Genomic DNA, 23419 nt, shown 5'->3' with positions numbered 1-23419 from the left:
CATCAAGAACAAGGACTTCGGGGTTCCAGCTGCCTGGGTTCTAATCCCATCTCAGCCACTTACTAGCTGTGTAACATCGGGCAAGTTACCCAGCTTCTCTGTGCCTGTGTTTTTCAACTATAAAATGCAATAATGGTAGTATTTTCTCACAGAGGTGTTGTGAGGATTAAGTTAATTAATATATTTAGAGTAGTGATTGGCATGTAGTAAAGTGCTAAACGGTGTTTGTTATTATTATGGTTGTCATTGTTAGAGATTTACCAGCTGCTTCCTTAGAATTCTAGATCTGAGATTCCCTGGTTCTCTGTGAATAGAGCCACTAGACCAGTAGATCCTAGGAGTGCGGCTACTGGCTGACCTTCTAGGGCTCCCAGCTGCCCCGATGTGACAAGGGTGTGGGCGAGGAGGCAGAGGTGGGGGGGACAGGCTCCCCACCCTGGGTGTGACGGAGCCGCAGCTGTCCCTGCTACAGCCTGGTGCCCTCTTTCCTGCAGGAGCGGATCAATATCACCCTGGACCACCGCTGCCGTATCTTCCAGAACCTGGATGGAGCCTTGGGTGAGCAGCCCCTGCAGGGAGGGGTAGGAGGCCGACAGAAGGAGGTGGGTCTTGAGAGGGGTGGTAGAAAAGAGATGAGGATTCCAGGCAGGACCCACGCCCAAGGAGGACAACCGGGCTCGTTTCTCTCTGGCTGTTGTGCTGGGAGGTCACTGGCTTCATCTCCAGGTCCCCAGAGACCACCTGGTTGTCCTTGGGCAGAGCTGAATCTCTCCAGGGGTGGAGAAAGGGGCACTTGTTCAGCCTGGGAGCAGCAGGGTGATGCACACAGCAGGTGCCAGACCCCTGCCCTGCATACCAGCTCCTTACAGGTGGGCCCCCTCCCCTTCTCTGGGTGAAGGATTCCTGGGCTGGGGGTGGGGACTGAGCTGACAGAGCACTGATGGACAACTTGGGAAGCAGAAAGGCGTCTTGATCCTTGAAGCCATAAACACTCCTGGACCTGGCTTCATGTCCATGGCTGGTGATAACATTGTTTTGCTACAGGTCTTGCTAAGTGACCTCAAGTAAAGCACACACACCCATGCGCATGCATACACACAGGGCCTCAGCTTTTCTATCTTTACTATTATTATTATTATTATTATGGTTTTCTTGGTGGCTGGCTGATATGGGGATTCAACCACATGAGTTTTTCTAACTTTAAAAGAGGGAAGTTGGGCTGGCTGGTTAGCTTAGTTGGTTAGAGCATGGTGTTATAACACCAAGGTCAAGAATTCAGAACCCTAGGGCCGGCCCGGTGGCGCACTGGATAGTGCGCCGCTTGGGAAGCGCGGTGGCGCTCCCGCCCGAGGGTTCGGATCCCACATGCAGACCGGTTCCCGCTCACTGGCTGAGCGAGGCGCGGGAGCAACACCGAGGGTTGCGATCCCGTTGCTGGTCCCCGGTCCGGTACGGGGGCAACACTGAGGGTTGCGATCCGTTGCCAGACACGGAAAAAAAAAAAAAAAAAAAAAAAAAAAAAAAAAAGAATTCGGAACCCTGTACCAGCAGCCATCAAAAAAAAAAAAGAGGGAAGTGAACCAGATCACTGATGGGTGATTTTATGGGGTAAATGGGCCTCTTTTAGAATCTGATGAAAGCTATGGCTCCTCTCCTGGAAAAATGCAGAAATGGTTTTTGGGGTTCATGAACCTAGCTTAAGAATCTGGGTACAGATCACTTCTTGGGCAGTCCAGGAGCTTGCACGAATGGGCTCTCCTCACATGACCTCCCAATGCAAAAGCCCGACCCCCCCAGCATCTTCTCAGGCCTCTCAGATCACTTCTTGGGCAGTCCAGGAGCTTGCACGAATGGGCTCTCCTCACATGACCTCCCACTGCAAAAGCCCGACCCCCCCAGCATCTTCTCAGGCCTCTAAGAAAAGGCCGCTGTTCACTTTATACTGTCACAGCTTTCTACCCTTTTCTTATGGACAGACTCATAGGGTCAGGGCATGGGTACGGGGACCCTGCTGCTGGGACTCTCTCCACCAAGAGAGGATCTACCTCTGCCTGGCCCACACCTCTGGGTAGGACTGGCATGTTCTCAGTGCAGCTCAGCGTGCCTCTCAGAGAAGGCGCCTCCCAGACTCCTGTCCTTGGGGCTTCTCTGGGCTGCGTCTGGAGCTGGGATGTTCCAGGTCTTTGTTCTCCCATCCCCTGCTTCTGGTTCTAACAAGTATCACAGTAAAGATAGGGGTTGCTGTGGATTTTGTGCTTTCCATGTGCCAGGCATGGTACCAAGTGCTTGCCAGACACGGAGTCCTCCCACTTACCCCATGAAGAAAGGACTGTCCTCATTTTACAGATGGGGAAACTGAGGCCCAGAGAGGTGAAGTGACTTGCCCAAGGCCATGCCATGCTCCCAGCAGAGCTGGGATGTGAGCTCAGCTGGTCAGCCCCAAAGCTGGGCCTCAGGGCCTGATGCTGGATGGGGCTGTGTTTTCTGACTCCCAGATGAGGTCGTGCTGAAGTTCGAAATGGGCCATGTGAGAGCGCGGAACCTGGCTTATGACACTCTCCCGGTCCTCATCCATGGCAACGGGCCCACCAAGGTAGGGAGGGTCACCCCAGGGCAGTGTCATTTATTCACACAACACACATTTATTGAATGTTTGCACCAGGGAATAAGGCACAGTCAGTCATGAACAGGACAGATGGTTGCTGTGTTCACGGCACTGCAGAAGAGGCTGGGAGGCAGACTGTGGCCCCCTGGGGAGCTGGCCCTGGCTCACAGCATATTTCTCGGTGTGTGGTCCTCCACCACCTGCATCAGAATCACATGGATGGGGAGGAGGAGGAGGGCGTGTTAAAATGTAGAATTCCTGTCTCCACCCAGAATCTGCTCAATTGGAATCTTTGGGGGAGAGTGTGGGGGGACAAGAATCTGCATTTCATGAGCTCCCAGGAGATCTAACAATGAAGCAGCATGACAGTGCCACAGCCTCCCTCTGCCCCTCAGAGCAGCTGCGGGGTGCCCTGGGGGGTGAAACGTTCTCTCCAAGACCTGCTCAGGGGGAGGGAGAGGGCTGAGTTGTGCGGGCCCACCAGGGGCCCAGACAGATGTGACTCGGTGGCCTGCTCCTCTCCAACCCCATGTCTCCCCAACAGCTGCAGCTAAACTACTTGGGCAATTACATCCCGCGCTTCTGGACCTTTGAGACGGGCTGCACCGTGTGTGATGAGGGCCTGCGCAGCCTCAAGGGCATTGGGGTGAGGCGCTGGCCAGGCCTGAGCCTGGGGGACATTGGGGACTCAGTCCTCTGAGATGGGGGAGGAAGATGGGTGATTCTGGAATAGACTCTGTTATGTTTGGTGGGAGGTAAAGGGGCCACCTTCCCGTCTGGGGTTCCATCCCCTGTCAACACTCAAATGCCTCCTCCTGGAAGCCTTCTCAGACTGTCCGTGGCTCCAGCTTGCAGCCAGATGCCTAAGTTCTGATTTCTTCTGCCTGGTCCTTCAGGCTGTCCTGCAGCCCCCTCCCCATCCCACAAACCTTACTCTGCATCTGTGGCCCACCTCAAACACCACATCAGCCAAGATCTCCTGACAGCACGCCAGCAACTGAGTCCTCACTCTGCTCTGAGCCTGGGCTCCTGCCACTCCCTCCCTGGGGCGTCCTCCTGCTGCTCCCTGCCAGCCACTGCCTCTGTCCACCTGTACACTCTGCTTGGAGCTCCCAACCCAGGCACCCTTCCTGAGCAGTCCTCATGCTTCTGCCTCTGGCTCCGGCCCTCTCAGGCCACCCGAGGGTTTCAGCAGTGCCCCAGTGGCTGGACGCTGCTGGACTCTCATGCCACCCTCTCTTGCAGGATGAAGCTCTGCCCACAGTCCTGGTCGGCGTGTTCATCGAGCAGCCCACACCTTTCCTGTCCCTGTTCTTCCAGCGGCTCCTGCGCCTCCACTACCCCCGGAAACACATGCGGCTTTTCATTCACAGTCACGTGAGTGGCAGGTGCTTGGTGCGGCCATAGTGAAGAGTTCTTCCAGCGGCTCCTGCGCCTCCACTACCCCCGGAAACACATGCGGCTTTTCATTCACAATCACGTGAGTGGCAGGTGCTTGGTGCGGCCATAGTGAAGACTGGGTCAGGGGTCTAGCCTTACAAGGTGGTCTGGACCTCTGAGGATCTGACTGAACTAGGCTTTACTGGGTCAAATGAAAGTGGGGGATGGGCTACGTCCCCAAATCACTGAAGAGTCAGATTGTGGTTTTTTGTGTGTTTTTCTGTGGCTGGTCGGTTCGGGGATCTGAACCAGTGACGTTGGTGTTAGAGGCTGCGTGCTAATGAGCTAACCGGCCAGCCCAGGAGTCAGACTCTGCAGTCAGACCAGCTGGGTGTGGATCCCGATGGCCCTGCTTTTATTGGCTGTGTGACCTTGGGCATTTTACTCATCCTCTCTGTGCCTCAGTTTTCTCATCCATAAAATCGGAATACAAGGGGCTGGCTGGTTAGCTCAGTTGGTTAGAGCGTGGTTGCTGATGATGCCAAGGTCCAGGGTTCAATCTCTGTACCAGCTCCTGGTACAAATATGAAATAGAATAAGGGCCGGACCCATGGCTCACTCAGGAGAGTGTGGTGCTGGGAGCGCAGCGGCACTGGGACCACAGAGGCCGCGGGTTCGGATCCTATATAGGGATGGCCGGTGCACTCACTGGCTGAGCGCGGTGCGGGTGACACCAAGCCAAGGGTTGTGATCCCCTTACCGGTCACACACACAAAAATAAAATAAATAAAAATAAAAAATAACTGAGCGCGGTGCGGGTGACACCAAGCCAAGGGTTGCGATCCCCTTACCGGTCACACACACAAAAATAAAATAAATAAAAATAAAAAATTTAAAAAAAGAATAAAATATGGATAGTAATAGCACCGACCACCTAGAATTGCTGCAAGGGTCAAGCAAGTTAGCATGTGGAGTGCATAGAAGAATACCTGGCACATGGGAAGCACGTAGTAGGTGCTTTTAGCTGTTGTCATTTTCATTTCCATCCCTGTCTCTATTAACCCTCCCTAATTTGATTTGGGGACAAGCAAATTGTTTTTCACTCCTTGAGTACCTCTGGGGCATCAGGAAGGGTCCAGAGCCCTGCTGTTTAGTGGGGGGCGGGCCTGGATTCAGCATTCCTAGCCCCCACCCTTTCCACCTCTCCCTCCTAGCCAGGTCAAGTCCCACCTGTCGGCTTCTGCTTATACCATTTCTCCTAATGGGGAGCCAAGTACACTCCAAATGCTACCTGTTCTAAAAGGCTCTTTGTCTTCCTTAAAGTCTTCTCTGCTGCCCTGTCTGTGGCTTCCTCCTTTCTGAGAGTGCTCAGCGCTGACAGCCTACACCCCAGCCCCAGGGACCCGTGGTCCCATGCTCCACTCAGCCTGTGTCATAGGCATCCATTTCAACTGTGTAGTGTGCCACCTGGAAACAAAAGAAGGGATGTAGGCCCTGTCCTTGGGAGGCTCACAGCTTCCTGGGAGACATCAAGCAGCACACCCCTGAACTGTGACTATGTGTAGAAAGAGAACTGTCCCAGGCGGTCATTGATGACCTACTGTGTGCTACATCTGACTTGCTGACTGCTCACCCTGTGTGGGAGGCATGGTTGTCCTCCCATTTTACAAGGGAGGAAACTGAAGCAAAGACAAGTGACGTGACTTATCCAAGGTCACACGGCTCATCATAGCAGGGCTGGGGTTGGTCTAAACCCTGGGTTTGGTTCCCAAGACCCTGCTCTTTCCCTTTCACCGTGTGAGGGGCCCCAGGTATGGACTGTTGTTTTTCCAATGTGGTCAAGGATCACCTGGTGTGTTTTGTGAAAAAGCTGATTCCTGGGACACACCCCAGACTTGCAGAGTCAACAGTGTCTCTGGATGTGGGGTACAGGGGTGGGGCACTGACCTGGTGAGAGAGACTCTTAAGAGGCTCTTTGGGGCCTGGCTTGGTCAGGGGAGGATGGTCAAAGGATGGCCAGGGAAGGATACCCTGGGCAGAGGGCCTGGCATGGGCAAAGGTCTGGAGACAGAAAAGCAGATGACCAGGGATATGCTGGAGATGCCGGGGAGCAGCCCGGCAGGAGTGGAAGGTGCTGTGGTCCCTGGGGTGGAACCTCCACTGTCATCCTCACCCTGCCTTGACAGAAAAGCAGATGACCAGGGATATGCTGGAGATGCCGGGGAGCAGCCCGGCAGGAGTGGGAAGGTGCTGTGGTCCCTGGGGTGGAACCTCCACTGTCATCCTCACCCTGCCTTCCCCACCCCCAGGAGCAATACCACAAGGCCGAGGTGGAGCGCTTCCTGGCAGAGCATGGCAGCCAGTACCAGTCCATGAAGCTGGTGGGCCCCGAGGTGCAGATGGCAAACGCAGATGCCAGGAACATGGGCGCGTGAGTCGAGGACTGTGGTTATTTTCACTGACAGTGGCAGGCAGAGGGGCCGTGGTGTTGGGAGCAGGAGGCTGGGCGACAGGCATTCAGAGGGCTGTGTGGTCGCCAGCAAGTTCCTGCCTCTCTGCGGGCCTCAGAGATCCCATCTTCAAATGGGGAAACAGTCTCTGTCCTACCAGCGAAGGGGCTCCTGGGCAGGGCTGGGCAGTGTCATTTGGGTTCAGGAAAAAAATGAGGGAAAGAGAGAGGACTGGAGGGCCGGAAGTAGACAGGCTGGTGGTTCGAGAAACAAGCTCTGTGCACTGTTAAACAACAGACACACGCAATTTGTGTTGACTGTAGAAGAGTTAGACAGTCCAGAACAGAGGTTGGCAAACTGCCTGTAAAGGACAGATCGTAAATCTTTGCACAGGGGCTCTGCAGGATCTGTCGCACCCTCTCGACTCTGCCCTCGTAGCGCAAGAGCAGGCCCAGATGTTATGTAAATGAGCGAGTGTGGCCATGTCCCAGCAGGATTTTATTTATGGACACTGAAGTTTGATCTTCATGTAATTTTCACATGTTCTTCTTTTTGATTTTTTCCCCCCAACCACTTAAAAACGTAAAACCATTGTTTGTTCACTGGCCATACAAAACCAGGCAGTGGGACGATTTGGACCGTGGGCCATAGTTTGCTGAGCCCTGGACTAGGGAAACAAAAAACATAAATTTTTAAGGCTTTTGATATAAGTTACCAAAGTGCCCTGCCAGAAGTCAGCACCAGTTTAGCCCCCACTCCGGGCAGTGTGGGAGCCTGTCTGGTGGGCTGTGCTCTCCCCAATACCAGGGTTTTCAGGAGGTCTGGGCCCTTGTTTTGAGAGCTCAGTAGCCTGGAGTTGGGGTCTTAGAGTCGGGAGGGACCTTTGATGGTGCTGGTCGCAACGTGCACTAGGGCTGGTGTGACTCCTCTGAGGCCCGTTGGCTGATCGTGGTTGCAGAAGTGGGCAGCTGACGGGTAGCTCCAGGATGAGCCCCACCGACCCTGCATCCTCTTCCTTGCAGAGACCTGTGCCGACAGGACCGCAGCTGTACCTACTACTTCAGCCTGGATGCCGCCGTGGCCCTGACTGAGCCCGACAGCCTGCGGCTGCTGATCGAGCAGAACAAGTGAGCCGAGGGTGGGCCCCGCACTGCGCATGACTGGTCTGGGCCCAGGGTGGGAGCTCCCCCTTGCCTTTCTCTCCCTCCCCCTCCTTGGCCTCACCTATCACCCTGGGCTGTGGGACCCCCAGCCTGGCAACTCTGGGTTCTGATAGGGAATGGCACCTTCTGCTCGTGGCTGCCTGGGGTGGGGCGTGGGGAGCAGGTCCCAGAGGAGCCGTGCCCTGCGCAGCTTGCAGAGTCAACGGTGTCTCCGGATGTGGGGGCAGGACACTGACCTGGTGACAGAGACTCTTAAGAGGCCTGTGGAGCCTGGCTTAGTCAGGGGAGATGGTCAAAGGATGGCCAGGGAAGGATACTCTGGGCACAGGGCCTGGCATAGGCAAAGGTCTGGAGACAAGAAAGCAGATGACCAGGGATGTGCCAGAGATGCCAGGGAGCAGCCCAGCAGGAGCGGAAGGTGCTGTGGTCCCTGTGGTGGAACCTCTGCTGTCATCCAAGTGAGGTGCTTGGAGATGGCTGCGTGCAGGCTGAAGGGCACTGCCCGCCTTCCCCATCCCTGGGCAGGTCTGCCTTCCACTCCCAGCGGGTAGAGCGACTCCCACTAAGACGCTGCCCTCCTCAGGAACGTCATCGCCCCGCTGATGACCCGCCACGGGAGGCTGTGGTCGAACTTCTGGGGGGCGCTGAGTGCTGATGGCTACTATGCTCGCTCCGAGGACTATGTGGACATTGTGCAGGGGCGGCGTGTGTGAGTACCTGAGGGTGCAGGGGGCACCTTCATCTGGCTTCCTCCTGGGCTTACACCTCCTTCCCCAGTAGTCCTGTCCTTGTTACCCTCAAATTTCTGCTGAGCCTCAAGGAAGAAAGACTGCAGTCAGACACACAGAAGGACTTCCTGACAGTTGGCCTGGGCCCACATGCCCAGGGTGAGGGGATCAAATCAGCACTATTGTGCCCTCCCAGCCTGTGACCTCCCCCTCCTCCTGGCCCCAGACCCCCAGCCTATGACCCCTCATTGCCAGCCTGTGACCCCACCCTCCATCTTCCTTTTTCTTCCTTAGTGGCGTCTGGAATGTGCCCTACATCTCAAATATCTACTTGATCAAGGGCAGTGCCTTGCGGGCTGAGCTGCAGCCCACAGACCTGTTCCACCACAGCAAGCTGGACCCCGACATGGCCTTTTGTGCCAATGTCCGGCAGCAGGTCAGCAGGGGGCTGGGCAGTCACAGGAGGCCTTATTACTGGGGAAGGTGGGCCTCCAGCTGTGACCGCATGGTGGGCGACCTTATCATCTCAGGCTGGGGGGCTTCTGAGATTCCAATGGAGCTGCCCAGAGACCGCCAGGGCCTGGTGGAGGCACGTGGAGCACTGGGCATGAGGGCTGGTCCTCAGGGGCCTGTGGGGACTGTTTTAGCAGACCCGGTTTTCACACCATCTATTTTATTTATATTTTTGACATAACCTAAAGAAAACTAAACTTGCCGTCTAAATATAGCTCCAAGTAATGTGCCCAAGAGATGCCTCGCCCTTTCTCTGCACCCCGCCTGTATTTTTTTGTGATTGGTTTTCACACCATCTATTTTATTTATATTTTTGACATAACCTAAAGAAAACTAAACTTGCCATCTAAATATAGCTCCAAGTAATGTGCCCAAGAGATGCCTCGCCCTTTCTCTGCACCCCGCCTGTATTTTTTTGTGATTTTTTTTTTGGCGGCTGGCTGATACAGGGATTGACACCTGACCTTGGTGTTATCAGCACCACACTGTCTGACCCACTGAGCTAACCGGTCAGCCCAATGGGATTTTTTTTTTTTAATGTGACAGCATGAAGTTTTCCCCTGTGACCAAAACTTTAGGTTAGAATGTGGCCCTTTTCTGTTATGGCTTTGCTCTTTCATTCCCCAGTGAGTCCTCCAGGAAGCTTTCCCTGATTGAGTCCCCAGGGTCAGGCCTAGGCTGGGCGCTGAGGACATAGGGGTGACCCACACCTGGTCCCTGATCTTGTGAACCGCAATCCGGTGGGCAGAGGAGGCTGCACTGCTGCCCTTCCTGCAGTGTGCAGGGGACAGGGAGGGAGGGCAGGTGTCTTCCATCGGGCCTGCTCTCCCCAGGATGTGTTCATGTTCCTGACCAACCGGCACTCCTTTGGCCACCTGCTCTCCCTGGACAGTTACCAGACCACGCACCTCCACAATGACCTCTGGGAGGTGTTCAGCAATCCCGAGGTGAGGCCCAGGGTAGGCGGGCAGGGGCTGGGAGTGGAAGGGATCCCAGAGATCCTGGGGCCTGAGGCATCTGCCTCTCAGAGCCTCACAACAGCTGGGACTCTTGTGGGCCACTTTCCTCCTTCCCTCCACACCAGGGGGCTTATAGGGCAGGATTTGGGTAGGGAGAGTAGGGTCCCCTGAGAGGCAGTGCCATCTAGTGGAAGAGATACCTGGAGTCGGAAACCTGGGTTTGCGCTGTCAGCTGTGACTTAGTTGACCTCTCAACTTTTGGGGCCTCAGTTATCTTAGCTTTAAAATGGGTCTACTATCCCAGACTGTCTTGTCTCTGAGGAGGAGACAGTTGTGACAATGTTCCTGGACATGGAGAGTTTGCAGATGATGTGGGCATATGCACATACCTGCACACAGACATGTCCACACAGGCACACATGTGTACGTACGTGTGCGAACACCAGCTCCTGCGGGCACACTTGTGCACCCAGACAACATACATGCACCCAGCGGGCACAGGCGAATACCACCTCCCCCAGGCATGTACACATTCAGTCACATTTCAAGGGGCCTGTGGGGAGGAGCCCCCTCTTGGAGCATCCCATGGGGTAAGCCCCAGCCAGCCAGGGCCAGGCCTGAGGACCCAGCCTGCCTCCCCCTCCCCGCAGGACTGGAAGGAGAAGTACATCCACGAGAACTACACCAAGGCCCTGGCAGGGAAGCTGGTGGAGATGGTAAGGACGGTGGGCACCCCCCGGGAAGAACGCTACGGGGTCCACACCCCATGCTTGCTGCAGGGAACAGGGCAGAGGAACAATACTAGCTGACCTGGGGGAGGCACCTTTCTGTCTGCTCTGGCAGTGCTTGAGGCGAGAGAAATAGGCAGTGGGAAGGCCCCTTCCCCCCGTTGGCACTTTCCAGCTGGAGCCTGCAGGGGCCTGGGGGCCTTAGGCCTCTTCCCTGGCCCAGGCAGGACAGAGGAAAACATCCTGGAATGTGATCTCTACTGTGGACCATGGCCTGGGCCAGGAGCGAGGACTGGGCTTCTCTCTGCTCGGTAGCCGTCTGCTTCCTCCGGAGCCTGCGGGCCTCTGCTCCCTGGATGTGCACGTCCCCTTCCTGGCCCTGGAGCTGGGAGCCGCGTGGACTCTGCTGAGAGAGTCTGTTTCCGAGCTCTGCCTCCTTCTCCTTTCAGCAGCTCACTCAGTCTGTCCAGCATCAACTGAGCCCCTGCTCCTCGAGGACACTCAGAAGGCTCACAGAGGGGTCGTGGGACAGGGCATAGACCCCTCAAGGGGCCCTGCAGTGGGTTCTGCAGAGTGGGGAGGATGCCGCTCTGGACCCTTGTGACTGAGGCCCTGCTCTCCCCAGCCTTGCCCAGATGTCTACTGGTTCCCCATCTTCACGGAGGCAGCCTGTGATGAGCTGGTGGAGGAGATGGAGCACTTTGGCCAGTGGTCTCTGGGCGATAACAAGGTGGGGGCACCAGACGCCTGGGCTGGGCTGCAGGAGGCCACCCCTCTTACTGGTTCCCCATCTTCACGGAGGCAGCCTGTGATGAGCTGGTGGAGGAGATGGAGCACTTCGGCCAGTGGTCTCTGGGCGATAACAAGGTGGGGGCACCAGACGCCTGGGCTGGGCTGCAGGAGGCCACCCCTCCTCCCATGCCTGCTTTCTGGGCTCTTCTGGCAAGCTGGCCGACCTCTCTGGGACTCTGGACACGGGGTGCTGGCAGGGGTGCCTGCAGGCAGTTAGGAGTAGAGAGATTGAGAAACTGGAAATGGAGTGTGGGTCCCCCAAGCTGTCATTGCCACTGTGTGACTTTGAGCTGCCTTAACCAGAAGCTGCTAGGTTTTCAGTTCTTGTTTTGTTTTGAGAATGCTCTCGCTTCCTTCCCCAGACGTGTGTGCGACACGGGTGGGAATGAGCAAATGTGGGATGAGGGGCATTAGGAAGTGATATCAGGACCAAGTTCATCAGAAACAGGTGGCATGTGGATGGGAGAGGCTGTGTGTTCCCTGAGGAAGGAATCCCATAGCTGCGCTCATCTTGAAAAGTTCAGGCATCATTTTTAAAGGCACACAAGACCCTGGCACAGGAGACCCTGTGTGCTTCAGAGACTGGGCTAACCTTTGACCTGGCAGCTGGGCTAACCTGTGGTTCTGGTTACCTGCCTAATCCACGTGCTTTGGTGGCTGAGCTAATCTCCTGAACCCGGTAGCTGGGAGAGCCAGTTCCGGGGTCTGGCTAGCCCTTGAGCTGCAGCGACAGGGCCAGCACTTGAACTCCAGTGCCCTCGCTAACCTAAGGCCCTCTGCACTAACTTTCTGTGCTCTGCAACAAATTACCACAAGTTTAGCAGCTTAAAACAACACTCATGTATTATCTCTTGGTTTCGGAGGGTCAAGAGTCCTGGCACAATTTAACTGTATCTTCTGCCCCGGATCTCACAAGGCTGTAATCAAGGTGTCACATGGGATTGGGATCTCATCTGAGGTTCGGGTGGCAGAATTTATTTCCCCACAGCTGTAGAACTTAAAGCAGCTTGCTTCTTCAAGGCCAGCAGGAGACAGAGTCTCTCTTCAGGATCCTCCTTCAAAAGGCTCACCCAGTAGGTCAGGCCCATTCAGAATAACCCGTCATTAATTAACCCAGAGTCCTCTGATTAGGGACCTTAATAACATCTGTAAACCCCTTCACTTTTGCATGAAATGTAACCTAGTCCCCTCATATTTCCAGGTCAATGGGAGGAGGTTAGACAGAATCTGGAAATCAGGGTAGGGGGATCTGGAGAGGCTATTCTAGAATTCTGTTTTTTTTTGGCAGCTGGCCAATACAGGATCTGAACCCTTGACCTTGGTGTTACAAGGTGGCATTCTAACCAACTGAGCTAACTGGTCAGCCTAAATTCTGCCTCCCACACTCTCTTTGGTCTTTTCCAGGACAGCCGCATCCAGGGTGGCTACGAAAACGTGCCAACCATTGACATCCACATGAACCAGATCAACTTTGAGAGGGAGTGGCACAAGTTCCTAGTGGAGTACATTGCCCCTGTGACGGAGAAGCTCTACCCCGGCTACTACACCAGGGTGGGCATGCCTGGGGTGCTGCCAGGATGAGGGCAGGGAGTGGGGTGGCTGGGAGGGGTTGGGGGAAAGAGTTCCCAGCTTTGGGAAGAGGCCTAGATATATGGTCCCCAGGGAGGACAGGGGTCTCCCCCAACATCAGGCAGGGAGGCGGGGCCTGGGAGGCCGGGCCTAGGGTCCCCGGAGGACACTATTTCTCCAGCCCCTGAGCTCACCTGTTTAGAATCATTCCTCCAAGTCATCAAGCCCTGCCTCAGTGGCTCGTCACCAGCCCACAGCAGAAGCCCCCTGCCTAGCTGGCCAGCACGCCCATTCCTCCCCTCAGCCTCTCTCTAGCGCCATCATCGTCATCGTGCGTGGGTCCTCTGTCGCCTGGACTTGCTCCCTCCCTCGGTCACTTCCTTGTTCACGTGGTTTCTCCAGACACCTGCTCTGGGTGTGTCTGGGCCCTGCCCTCAAGGAATCAGCAGCCTAGATAGTCCCTGAAAAGGGTTGTGAGGGTCAGATTCATTTCTCCCTCCCTCCTTCCTTCCTTCCCTCCTACCCCTTCCTTCCTTCCTTTCTCTTCCCTCCATCCCTCCTTCTCTTGCTGCCTCCCTACATTTTTATTGAGAACGTTTTCTGTGCCAGCCACTGGAGGGCATGCTGTTAAACCTGCCCTCTGGGAGCTGACATTCCAGCAGATTGGATGAGGGGCCCGTCTGAATCCCCCTGCCTTCCTGGCCTGTACTCCTGGCCTTCTGTGCCCTCTCTCTCTCTCTCTCTCTCTCTGTCTTTTTTTTTTTTCTTGGCAGCTGGCTGGTACGGGGATCCGAACCCTTGATGTTGGCGTTACCAGCACCACACTCTAACCAACTGAGCTAACCGGCCAGCCCCTTCGGCGGCTTCTCTTGACTAACTCCAGTTCTCTTGCCCTGTGCCTTGGCCCAGGCCCAGTTCGACCTGGCCTTTGTTGTCCGCTACAAGCCTGATGAGCAGCCCTCGCTGATGCCGCACCATGACGCCTCCACCTTCACCATCAACATCGCCCTGAACCGGGTTGGGGTGGATTACGAGGTGAGCAGGGGCCACCTGGGACCCAGGGGACAGGCAAGTGGGACGCAGGAGGGCTGGCTGGTGAGGTCCCCAGCCCACAGCAGAAGCTCCCCCGCCTAGCTGGCCAGCACGCCCATTCCTCCCCTCAGCCTCTCTCTAGCGCCATCATCGTCATCGTGCGTGAGTTCTCTGTCGCCTGGACTTGCTCCCTCCCTCGGTCACTTCCTTGTTCACGTGGTTTCTCCAGACACCTGCTCTGGGTGTGTCTGGGCCCTGCCCTCAAGGAATCAGCAGCCTAGATAGTCCCTGAAAAGGGTTGTGAGGGTCAGATTCATTTCTCCCTCCCTCCTTCCTTCCTTCCCTCCTACCCCTTCCTTCCTTCCTTTCTCTTCCCTCCATCCCTCCTTCTCTTGCTGCCTCCCTACATTTTTATTGAGAACGTTTTCTGTGCCAGCCACTGGAGGGCATGCTGTTAAACCTGCCCTCTGGGAGCTGACATTCCAGCAGATTGGATGAGGGGCCCGTCTGAATCCCCCTGCCTTCCTGGCCTGTACTCCTGGCCTTCTGTGCCCTCTCTCTCTCTCTCTCTCTCTCTGTCTTTTTTTTTTTTCTTGGCAGCTGGCTGGTACGGGGATCCGAACCCTTGATGTTGGCGTTACCAGCACCACACTCTAACCAACTGAGCTAACCGGCCAGCCCCTTCGGCGGCTTCTCTTGACTAACTCCAGTTCTCTTGCCCTGTGCCTTGGCCCAGGCCCAGTTCGACCTGGCCTTTGTTGTCCGCTACAAGCCTGATGAGCAGCCCTCGCTGATGCCGCACCATGACGCCTCCACCTTCACCATCAACATCGCCCTGAACCGGGTTGGGGTGGATTACGAGGTGAGCAGGGGCCACCTGGGACCCAGGGGACAGGCAAGTGGGACGCAGGAGGGCTGGCTGGTGAGCAGCTGGCAGGGTGGTTGAGGCAGAGGGGCCCAGAGCACAACAGCACCAGAGAACAGGAGAGAAAGGGTGCCAGGTCCATGGGGAGGGCTTCCTAGAAGGGGTGGGTTCAAGGCACAATTTGGTGGGAGGGAGGGGGCTTTAGAAACCACAGTGCATGCACTTTGGGAGGTCTGGGCTCAGGCTGCCTGGCGGTGGGTCCTGCCTCCCACCTTGTCAGCTCTGTGGCCTCAGGCATGTTTCCTGGCCCCTCTCTGTTTCCTCATACCTTACATGGGAAAACTTTGATTATCCTCCATAGGGTTGTTGTGAGAATTAAATGAGGTCATGGGTAATTGCTTACACGGAACCACAGTAGGTAAGGGAACGATGGCTATTAGTAATAAGGAGGTTGGGGTTGTCCTCATTGGAAGAAAGAAGTCTGCTTTGGGAGTGGCAGGGGGTGGTATTAGTCTAGGTGTGGGACACAGGCTTGTGGCTGGAGACAAGAGCGGGAAACCAGGAAGATAGCAGAGTGGGGAGCGAGCAGTTCTGGGGGCCTCAGGGCCAAGGGAGGCCTCCAGGTGCGTCCTGCTAAGGGAGTCACTCATTCATTCAGTTCTTAAGCTACTATTTTTTAAGAATTTTTTTGGACTTGGCCCTGGGCTAGGCACTGTGAAGGATACCCATAAAAACAGCTATACTTTTTTGAAATCTTACAGTGTATCGGGCATTGTCCAAAGCCAGGGGTTCTCAACTTTTCCCCCCAAGGAACATTGCCAATGCCTAGAGACTTTTTTTTTTTAAGAAAAAAAGATGACCGGTAAGGGGATCTTAACCCTTGACTTGGTGTTGTCAGCACCATGCTCTCCCAGTGAGCGAACCGGCCATCGCTATATAGAGATCCAAACCCATGGCCTTGGTGTTATCAGCACCGCACTCTCCTGAGTGAGCCACAGGCCGGCCCTACCTGGAGACATTTTTAATCATCACAACTATGTCAGGGAATGACAACTATGTCACTGCTCTGTCAGGGAACACACAGAGAGGTTTGGAAACTTGGCTCTAAGCTCTTATTTGTATCATCTCATTTAATTCTCACAACCCTGTGCAGTTTAACCTGCATTTTACAGAAGGGGAAACTGAGGCTCAGGTTGGTCGCAAAGTGAGTAAAGCATGGAGGTGACATTGGTCCAGGGCTGCCTGACTCCAAGGCCAGAGCTCTTGATCACTTACTCCACTTAGTGTCTTCCTTAGGCAGCTGTGGCTGTCTCCCCGCCAGGCATCCCCAGGCCAGCTGGGCTGAGGGCGGCTTGGCTGCGGCGGGATAAATGGGAGAGTAGAGAACACGGAACAGACGGGGCAGTGGGGAAAGGGCCTGATTTCCTCTTTGGACAGTGCCGCTTCTGTCTCCCAGGGCGGGGGCTGTCGGTTCCTGCGCTACAACTGCTCCATCCGAGCCCCGAGGAAGGGCTGGACCCTCATGCACCCCGGGCGGCTCACACATTACCACGAGGGGCTTCCCACCACCAAAGGCACCCGCTACATCGCCGTCTCCTTTGTCGATCCCTAACTGGCCAGGCCCAGCCCCCTCGGACCTTTCCTCTTTGCCGACAACCACTGCCCAGCAGCCTCAGGGCCTCGGGGTCCAGGGAGCCGTGTCCAGCCTCCAGGCTCCTGACTCCCCTCTGCTCTTGGAGCTGCCCATTGGAGAGACTGGGCAGCAGGCGTGGCGCAGACCACACTCCCGTGGCTGGGGCTTTGCGTGGTGCTCTGGACCCACCCCAGGAGACACTGTTCACTTCCCTGCTTTGTAGGAACTCCTTGTCCCTGTCTTCCTGAAAAAAAATGAGTCCCCCTTCCTCTACTTCTTCTGTGGGGCGAGACTTGAGTAGAGCAGGGGCTTGCCTGAGCTGCCAGAGAGACTCTAGGGGCAAGAAGCCACAGCTCAGGGCTTCTCCCACGCCGAGCTGCAGCTCCAGGGACTTCAGCTTCAAGTTTTGGGGTACACACAGAGACTTGGATCAGACTTGAGTTCCCACCCTGAGCCTGGGACCGCCAAAGTGCCATCCTCTGTGCCTCCTGTCATGACAGAAAACCATTGTCCTCTGGAAGCAGTGACTCAGAAAACCTCCTGGGAGACAGGAAAGCCATCTGTGCCACAGCTCTGTCCTCTACTTGACCCTTGCTGGGGGGGAGGGAGTGGCACGTCCACACGCTGCACAGGGTCACCCTGTCCTGGATGCCTCCACAGAGAGGGACAGACAGTCAAAAACAGGAGATTTTCAATTAAAGGTCATTCAAACCACTGAGTGGGAGATGCTTAGGGCGGACGAGTGTGCACGTGTCTGAGCGAGTGTCTGCAGGGAGAAGTTTTAAGAGCCCTTGATTGGTAGTTAAGAAAGTCTGTGTCAGCAGACTCGGTGACTTCTGTTCTCCAAACCCAGTTCTATGTGATCTCTGTGTCATTTGTATATTCCACAAACACTTACTGTGAGCCAGGCACTGGCTGTCTGGGGCATGCTTCTTCATATGTCAAGACCCGCACCAGGCGTCACCTCCTCTCTGAAGCCTTTACTGACCACCCTTCCTGCAATCGAGAGCAGGGAAGAACTTCTGGTGCTTCTGATGGCCCTCGCCATACCCTGGACAGACTCTTCTGGTGGCGCTGATTACACTTCGGGACACTTATTTATTTTTTATTTTTTATTTTTTTTAAAAGATGACCGGTAAGGGGATCTTAACCCTTGACTTGGTGTTGTCAGCACCACGCTCAGCCAGTGAGCGAACCGGCCATCCCTATATGGGATCCGAACCCGGGGCCTTGGTGTTATCAGCACCGCACTCTCCCGAGTGAGCCACCGGGCCGGCCCACACTTCGGGACATTTATTAATAAGAGTTAACATCTATCCATCCCTTGCTGGGGGCTGGGCATTTGCATGTCAGCCACTCATCACATAGCCCTCTGGGTAGGGGCTATGATTTCCTTTTTAGAGATGAGGAAAGGAAGGCTCAAAGGCCAAGTGATTGGCCTAAGTTCACACAGCAAGTAAGTGGTAGGGAAAGGGATTTGAATATGATCTCAGTGATGGAAGAAATCTGATTCCTGCCCGAGGCACTCGTAGTCAGCAGTGGGGACAGAAAGAACCAATGCAGTTCACCATAGACTCTGTCATAAATGCCCCAATGGCTGTAAGAACAAAGTAGGGTGGCAGCTGAGGGGGCAGCTGGCTTATGGAACTCAGTGCTCCTCAACTGAGGGTGACTTCATCCCCCAGGGAACATGTGGCAACGTCTGAAACAGTTTTTGGTTGTCGCAACTGGGGAGGAGAGAACACTACCAGCATCTAGTATGTGGAGGCCAGGGATGATCCTAAACATCCTACAATGCACAAGACAGCTCCCCCCACCAAAAAAAGAGCTACCCAGCCCAAAACGTCAGCAGTGCCGAGGCTGAGAAAGCCTAATAGCGGATGCCATTTAATCTGGGCCTTGGAGGGGAGGAGGTTTCCAACAGGCAGAGGCACATTCCAGATCCAGCAATTGCAGGTTGGCTGGAGTTTGTGGGGTGGGAGTGGGGTAAGATTGTAAAGGCCTATTTTCCCATGCTATGGAGTTTGGGAGGTGACTGGAGTCATTTAAGGGTTGTGTGTATGCCTTTTAAAGATTTTTAAGTTTTTTAGTTTTTAAAATTGGCTCATGGTAAATTCAAACGCCGCAAATCTGAAGCTCTCTCTCATCCCTCATCCCCAGCCACTCTGTTCCTCTCTCCAGAAGCCACCATAGCTGGCCAGTTAGTTCAGTTGGTTAGAGCACATTGTTGATAACACCAAGGATCTCCTTATTGGCCAGCTGCCAAAAACCAAACCAAAACAAAACAGAAGCCACCATGGCTACTCTGTTTCTTGGTGGTGGTTCTTGAGCTGGTCTGTGCATACACAAGCATGTAAGTGTGTGTCTGTGTGTGTCTTATGGTTGTTTTTAACTGTTACCTTCTTTTTATTGAACACAATTTGTGTCCATCATGAAAAAGTCGATCAAAATAGGAACAGGTGATGTAAAAAAGAACAGTTTCCTACATCCCTTCCCAGTAACATGGTCAGCAGTACTGGGGAGAGTCTTGTCATCGAGGGGGTTGAAGCAAGGGCCTCACAGTTTGGAGCTGTGTTTCTGAGAGAAAACCCAGTGCTGGGCAGAGAGCAAGGCTAGAAGCCTGGGAATGGATTCAGAGGGTCCTGTGGCTGTCAAGACAAGTGACGAAGGCCTGGGCCAAGGCTTGCAGGGAGGTTTAGTGAAGAGGAGGGAATGGATCGGAGAGATAGAAGGAGGAAACTCCAGACCTCCACCCAACTTGGGCAAGATTCTGTCAAAGAAGAGGAAGGAAATAGAATTCATAGTTCCTGCCTTCAGAGAATTGACAGTCCCCTTGGGGAGGCCAGAGAGAGTGGAGGAGGAAGCAATCAGATAGCAACAGTACAAGCCAGCTAGTAACTGAGGCCCCAGTGAGTGCCACATCCCAGACAGAGGCCTGACCACACCCCGAGGCAGGGACTGAGTGCGGGCCCACAGTCTAGAGTCAGATTCTCAGGACACTAGGCTGCTCAGAGGGTAGGGAGAGTGGGACAGCTCCCTCTGATCAACCTCACGGGAAACTGATAAGCCACTAGAGTAATAATGATTTACTTCTTGAGATATGTGTGGCAATTTTCTACCATGGTTATAAAGCAATGTAATCCAGTAGAAATCCAATGTGAGTCACTTAAGTAATTTTAAATTTTCTAGCAGCCACATTTGAAAAAGCAAGAAGAAACAGGTGCAGTTAATTTAGATAATATATTTTAACTCAGTTTATCCAAAATATTATCACTCCAACACGTCATCAATATTAAAAAATTAATGAGAGAGTTTACATTCTTTTTCGTACTAAGTCCTACAACACATTTCAATTTGCACTAGCTGCATTTCAGAGGCTCAGTAGTCACACGTGGCTGGTGGCTACCATATTGGAGAGCTCAGGCTTGGAGCTTTCCCTGCTGAGGCTGAGTCCTGCAGGCAACTTGTTTACTGCCGTATCCCAGTGCCTGGCACATAATGAGGGGCCCAGTGGTCTGACATCTGAGTTTAGGTGATCTCCCCTGAGCCTCCTGAGGCCGCCGTGGAGATGGAATAAAACGCTGTATGTTGGCTACCGGTGCCGTGACCGGCACTTAGTAGGAGCCTGATGCGAAGTTGCTGCTCTTCTCACCTCCTCAAAGGCAATTGAAGGGCGGGCGGTAGGCCCACGCTTGCCTCTGTCTTCCTGAATTGAGTCAGTTCACCCTAAACCCTAATAATCCTCTGGAGAGGGTTTCTCTAAAGTTGCCAAGAGCAAATCTGGATTCCAGAGGTGGCAGAGGCCCTGGGGTCACGCTCTGGGGTAACCAACGAAAGAAGAGCCGGAACATCTAATCCACACCCTTGGTTTTTTGCCCCTTGACAGCTCGAGGCCCCGCCCCGCCCACCGGAACTACAGCCCCCAGAATGCAGCGCGAGGCCCGAGGCTGATGTCATCGGCTTGGGACGCCCCGCGGTAAACGAGCGCGCTGAGGCGCCTCTCGAGGCGCGGAGACGCGGGACTTCTGAGGCGTAAGGGATAATAAAGTCGAACCGGCTGAGCTCGGAGTACACCTCACCCGGGCCGAGCTGCGGGTGACGGGTGCATCCCCTTCCTCCTCCCGCCTCTCTCTGGGCTGGCGCTCGTTGGTGACGTCGTGGGTGTGATGGCCGCCGCGAGGCCGGGAAGGTGAAGGTGAGAGGGCGAGCGCGCTGGGGTGGCGGGGACCGGCCCGGAGAGCCCTGCGCAGGCCGGCGTGGGCCGGTGGGACGCTGGGGCCCCGTGGGTTGGAGATCCGGTCAGGTGGGCGTCACCACGCTCGGGTCTTGCCGCCGGGCGCTCCGCGGCCCTGACAGGAGGGGGCGGAACGCGGGACCCCAGACCGAGGACTGGGGGGTCGGGGCCCCTGAGGCTCCTCACGGCCTCCGCCTTCCCACCTTCCACGGCCACGTTCCACCCGTCTTCTACCCGTTTTCCGCCCGGTCCTCTTCATTTGGCCGGCATTTACTCTGCGCGTGATAGGTAGGTTCCCACGTTCACCTTCGGAGCGCCCTGCCCGCCCTCACTTCGGGCGCTTATTGCCCCCTCGTGCAAGTCTGCTTGTTTGTATGACTTTGCTCAGAACTATAAGACCCTTGAGGGCAGGAGCTATTTCTTATCCATCCCTAACCCTAGCCCCTAACACACACACAGAAGGCACACAGGAAGATGCTGAATAAGTAGCTGTCTGGGTGCACGAAGGCAGTTGCCCTGTTTCTTTATATTCTCAGTTATCTCTCTCTCTCTCTCTAATCCCGAAAAGGGCTCTGATTATCCCCTTCCCCCCACTAAAGTGGGGGCGGGGTGGGGAGGAAGGCAGCTCCATAAAACTGAAAAGAAGTGAGTTTTGGAGTCAAACAGAGCTGGTATCTTAGTTCCCAGCCGGCCACTTGACTGGCAGTCTGTAAATCTTCCAAGTATTCCAAGCCTCTGTTTTCCCTTTAGAGTTGAGAACAGAGATACTTTACAGCAGCTGGCACTCACTGACTTTCAATCCATTTCACTTCTCTTCCTCACCTCCACCCCGCCCATCTCTAGCCAGCACTTCCGCAGTCCTCAAACCCAGTCTTTGTTCTGGTTGGGCTCCCTCCTCTGGATATGCCTTTACTAGGGGCCCTGCGGGGGTGCCTGGATCCAGCACATGGCTGAACACATGTTTGTGCACATTGAGGATTGGCCTCACACCTGTAGATCTTGTGTTTGTCCCCAAGGCACTTCTTCATATGCCAGCCCAGATCCCCAGTACCTCAATGAGTAAGCTGCCCTCAGGGATAAGTTTGTTTTGCTTTAAAACCTGATTAGACAAGTTTTGCACATCAGTTTTTTTCCCTACCTGTTGACAGCTCCCTTTTCTTTTCCAATAAGTTGGGACTGGTGGAGTCAACACAATCAGTAGCCAACCTCAACCTGAGACAGGACAGAGAACTCAAATTCTTCTCCATCTTTGACTCCAGAGTGTCCATGATGCCCACCCTGTGAAGATCTCTCACCATCCAAAAAGTAAGTGGTAGCTGCAACTTCTGGCGACCTGGATTGAGTGGAAAGGGACATGCTCTGCTGGCCCTCCGGTGGCAGGTCTCTTGGACAAGGTCCTCTTTGCATAGAGCCAGAGCTTTCCAACCTGTGTTGGAAAAAAAACTACTGTATCTCCTTTCTACTTCCATTGAGGATTGCACTGGCTACTGGGAGAGACCGTGTAAAGGCTGATAATTCAGAAAGTGGCTGGAATCTCCTGGGCTCTGTGAAGAATTAGTCTCTGTCTCCCTTGTTTGTTCTTCTCTGCTGTGCTGGCTCTTCTCCCCCTTTCTGCCCAGCAGAAGTTGGCTCCTTATCATAGCTCTTCTTAGAGTCTACTCTGCCTCCTTTATCCTGTACACTGTTTTGTTTCAATTTCTCAGCTTCTCCTCTGTTCCAGTTGTGCCAACAGACGATCCGTGGATCCATTTTATTTTCTCTGCTAGGAGTTGCTCTGCATAAAACTGGGTAAGGAGGTGGTGTGGATTCAGGGACTGCTTGGGACCCAAACACAGCTTACAGTGAATTTTGCTACTGCTATTCCCACACCCAAGATACCTAATACTTCTCAACTAATAGCCTAGGTTGAGGCAAAGCTTTTGATCACCAGGGGTTTAGAATTGGGCTTGTTTCTGGTCTTATGTTAATGTCTGTTAATACTGTGCCCCTGGCACTTTGTTGGAGTGAGAGTAGGAGACTACCAGGATGAATGTGCTTTTCCCTAAAGTGTGATCCTTGGGATTTTAAAGACTATAACACAGAAGGGTTTCTTCGTTGAATAAATTTGTGAAGTGCTGGGGCCGGCCTGTGGCTCACTCGGGAGAGTGCGGTGCTGATAACACCAAGGCCACGGGTTCGGATCGGTTCTTCGTTGAATAAATTTGTGAAGTGCTGGGGCCGGCCTGTGGCTCACTCGGGAGAGTGCGGTGCTGATAACACCAAGGCCACGGGTTCGGATCGGTTCTTCGTTGAATAAATTTGTGAAGTGCTGGGGCCGGCCTGTGGCTCACTCGGGAGAGTGCGGTGCTGATAACACCAAGGCCACGGGTTCGGATCCCATATAGGGATGGCTGGTTAGCTCACTGGCTGAGCGTGGTGCTGACAACACCAAGTCAAGGGTTAAGATCCCCTTACTGGTCATCTTTTTGAAAAAAAAAAAAAATTTGTGAAGTGCTGCATTAAATACAGTTAAATTGGTCTTCCTTCCCAAAGCCTTTACTATGCTCACATGCTCCAGTGGAGGGGATGGTAGCATATGGTGTTTTACAAATTGATTCTACTATGGAATGCTTTTCACGTGGAACACTGGGTGTAACTAGATTTCTGTGGGCCACACTTTGAGAAATGGTGCTGAAACTATGATCTCAAGAGACTTTGAGGCAGTCACAGAAGCTCAAAGTGTGCTGCTTGGTGTGTAACTGATACTGAAGCTGGACTCTCAGGCCCTG

At 54.3% G+C, this 23419-nt stretch overlaps 2 protein-coding genes and 2 non-coding genes across 8 annotated transcripts in view; 2 read left to right on the top strand and 2 right to left on the bottom strand.

Annotated features, from left to right (window-relative positions):
* Nucleotides 1-17132, top strand: part of PLOD1 (procollagen-lysine, 2-oxoglutarate 5-dioxygenase 1) — a 29959-nt gene extending 12827 nt beyond the window's left edge. The window contains exons 12-25 of the mRNA XM_008589887.1: nt 495-558; nt 2496-2593; nt 3150-3251; nt 3851-3982; nt 6295-6416; nt 7458-7562; nt 8182-8307; nt 8621-8762; nt 9673-9786; nt 10449-10514; nt 11152-11256; nt 12723-12869; nt 13797-13922; nt 16241-17132. Coding sequence (XP_008588109.1) covers nt 495-558; nt 2496-2593; nt 3150-3251; nt 3851-3982; nt 6295-6416; nt 7458-7562; nt 8182-8307; nt 8621-8762; nt 9673-9786; nt 10449-10514; nt 11152-11256; nt 12723-12869; nt 13797-13922; nt 16241-16396 — 1605 coding nt within the window. The 3' untranslated portion in view covers nt 16397-17132. The remainder of the gene's footprint in view (nt 1-494; nt 559-2495; nt 2594-3149; nt 3252-3850; nt 3983-6294; nt 6417-7457; nt 7563-8181; nt 8308-8620; nt 8763-9672; nt 9787-10448; nt 10515-11151; nt 11257-12722; nt 12870-13796; nt 13923-16240) is intronic.
* Nucleotides 13662-13736, bottom strand: TRNAT-GGU. Its single transcript has one exon. It is a non-coding gene; the product is annotated as a tRNA-Thr (tRNA).
* Nucleotides 14521-14595, bottom strand: TRNAT-GGU. Its single transcript has one exon. It is a non-coding gene; the product is annotated as a tRNA-Thr (tRNA).
* A 3270-nt stretch (nt 17133-20402) lies between the features above and the next one.
* MFN2 (mitofusin 2) overlaps nt 20403-23419 on the top strand; it is a 29486-nt gene continuing 26469 nt past the window's right edge. Inside the window, exons 1-2 of one of the 5 annotated variants that reach the window (XM_008589728.1) lie at nt 20482-20612; nt 21822-21956. The gene's annotated coding sequence lies outside the window, so the exon portion shown is untranslated. Of the gene's footprint in view, nt 20613-20889; nt 20940-21799; nt 21957-23419 lie in introns of those variants that run through there. The other 4 variants (XM_008589734.1, XM_008589740.1, XM_008589746.1 and 1 more) reach the window with 4 other exon arrangements.

This window comes from Galeopterus variegatus, unplaced genomic scaffold (genome assembly GCF_000696425.1).
Source record: "Galeopterus variegatus unplaced genomic scaffold, G_variegatus-3.0.2 Scaffold138, whole genome shotgun sequence".
Lineage (NCBI taxonomy): Eukaryota > Metazoa > Chordata > Mammalia > Dermoptera > Cynocephalidae > Galeopterus > Galeopterus variegatus.
This window is presented reverse-complemented; position numbering and strand designations above follow the sequence as displayed.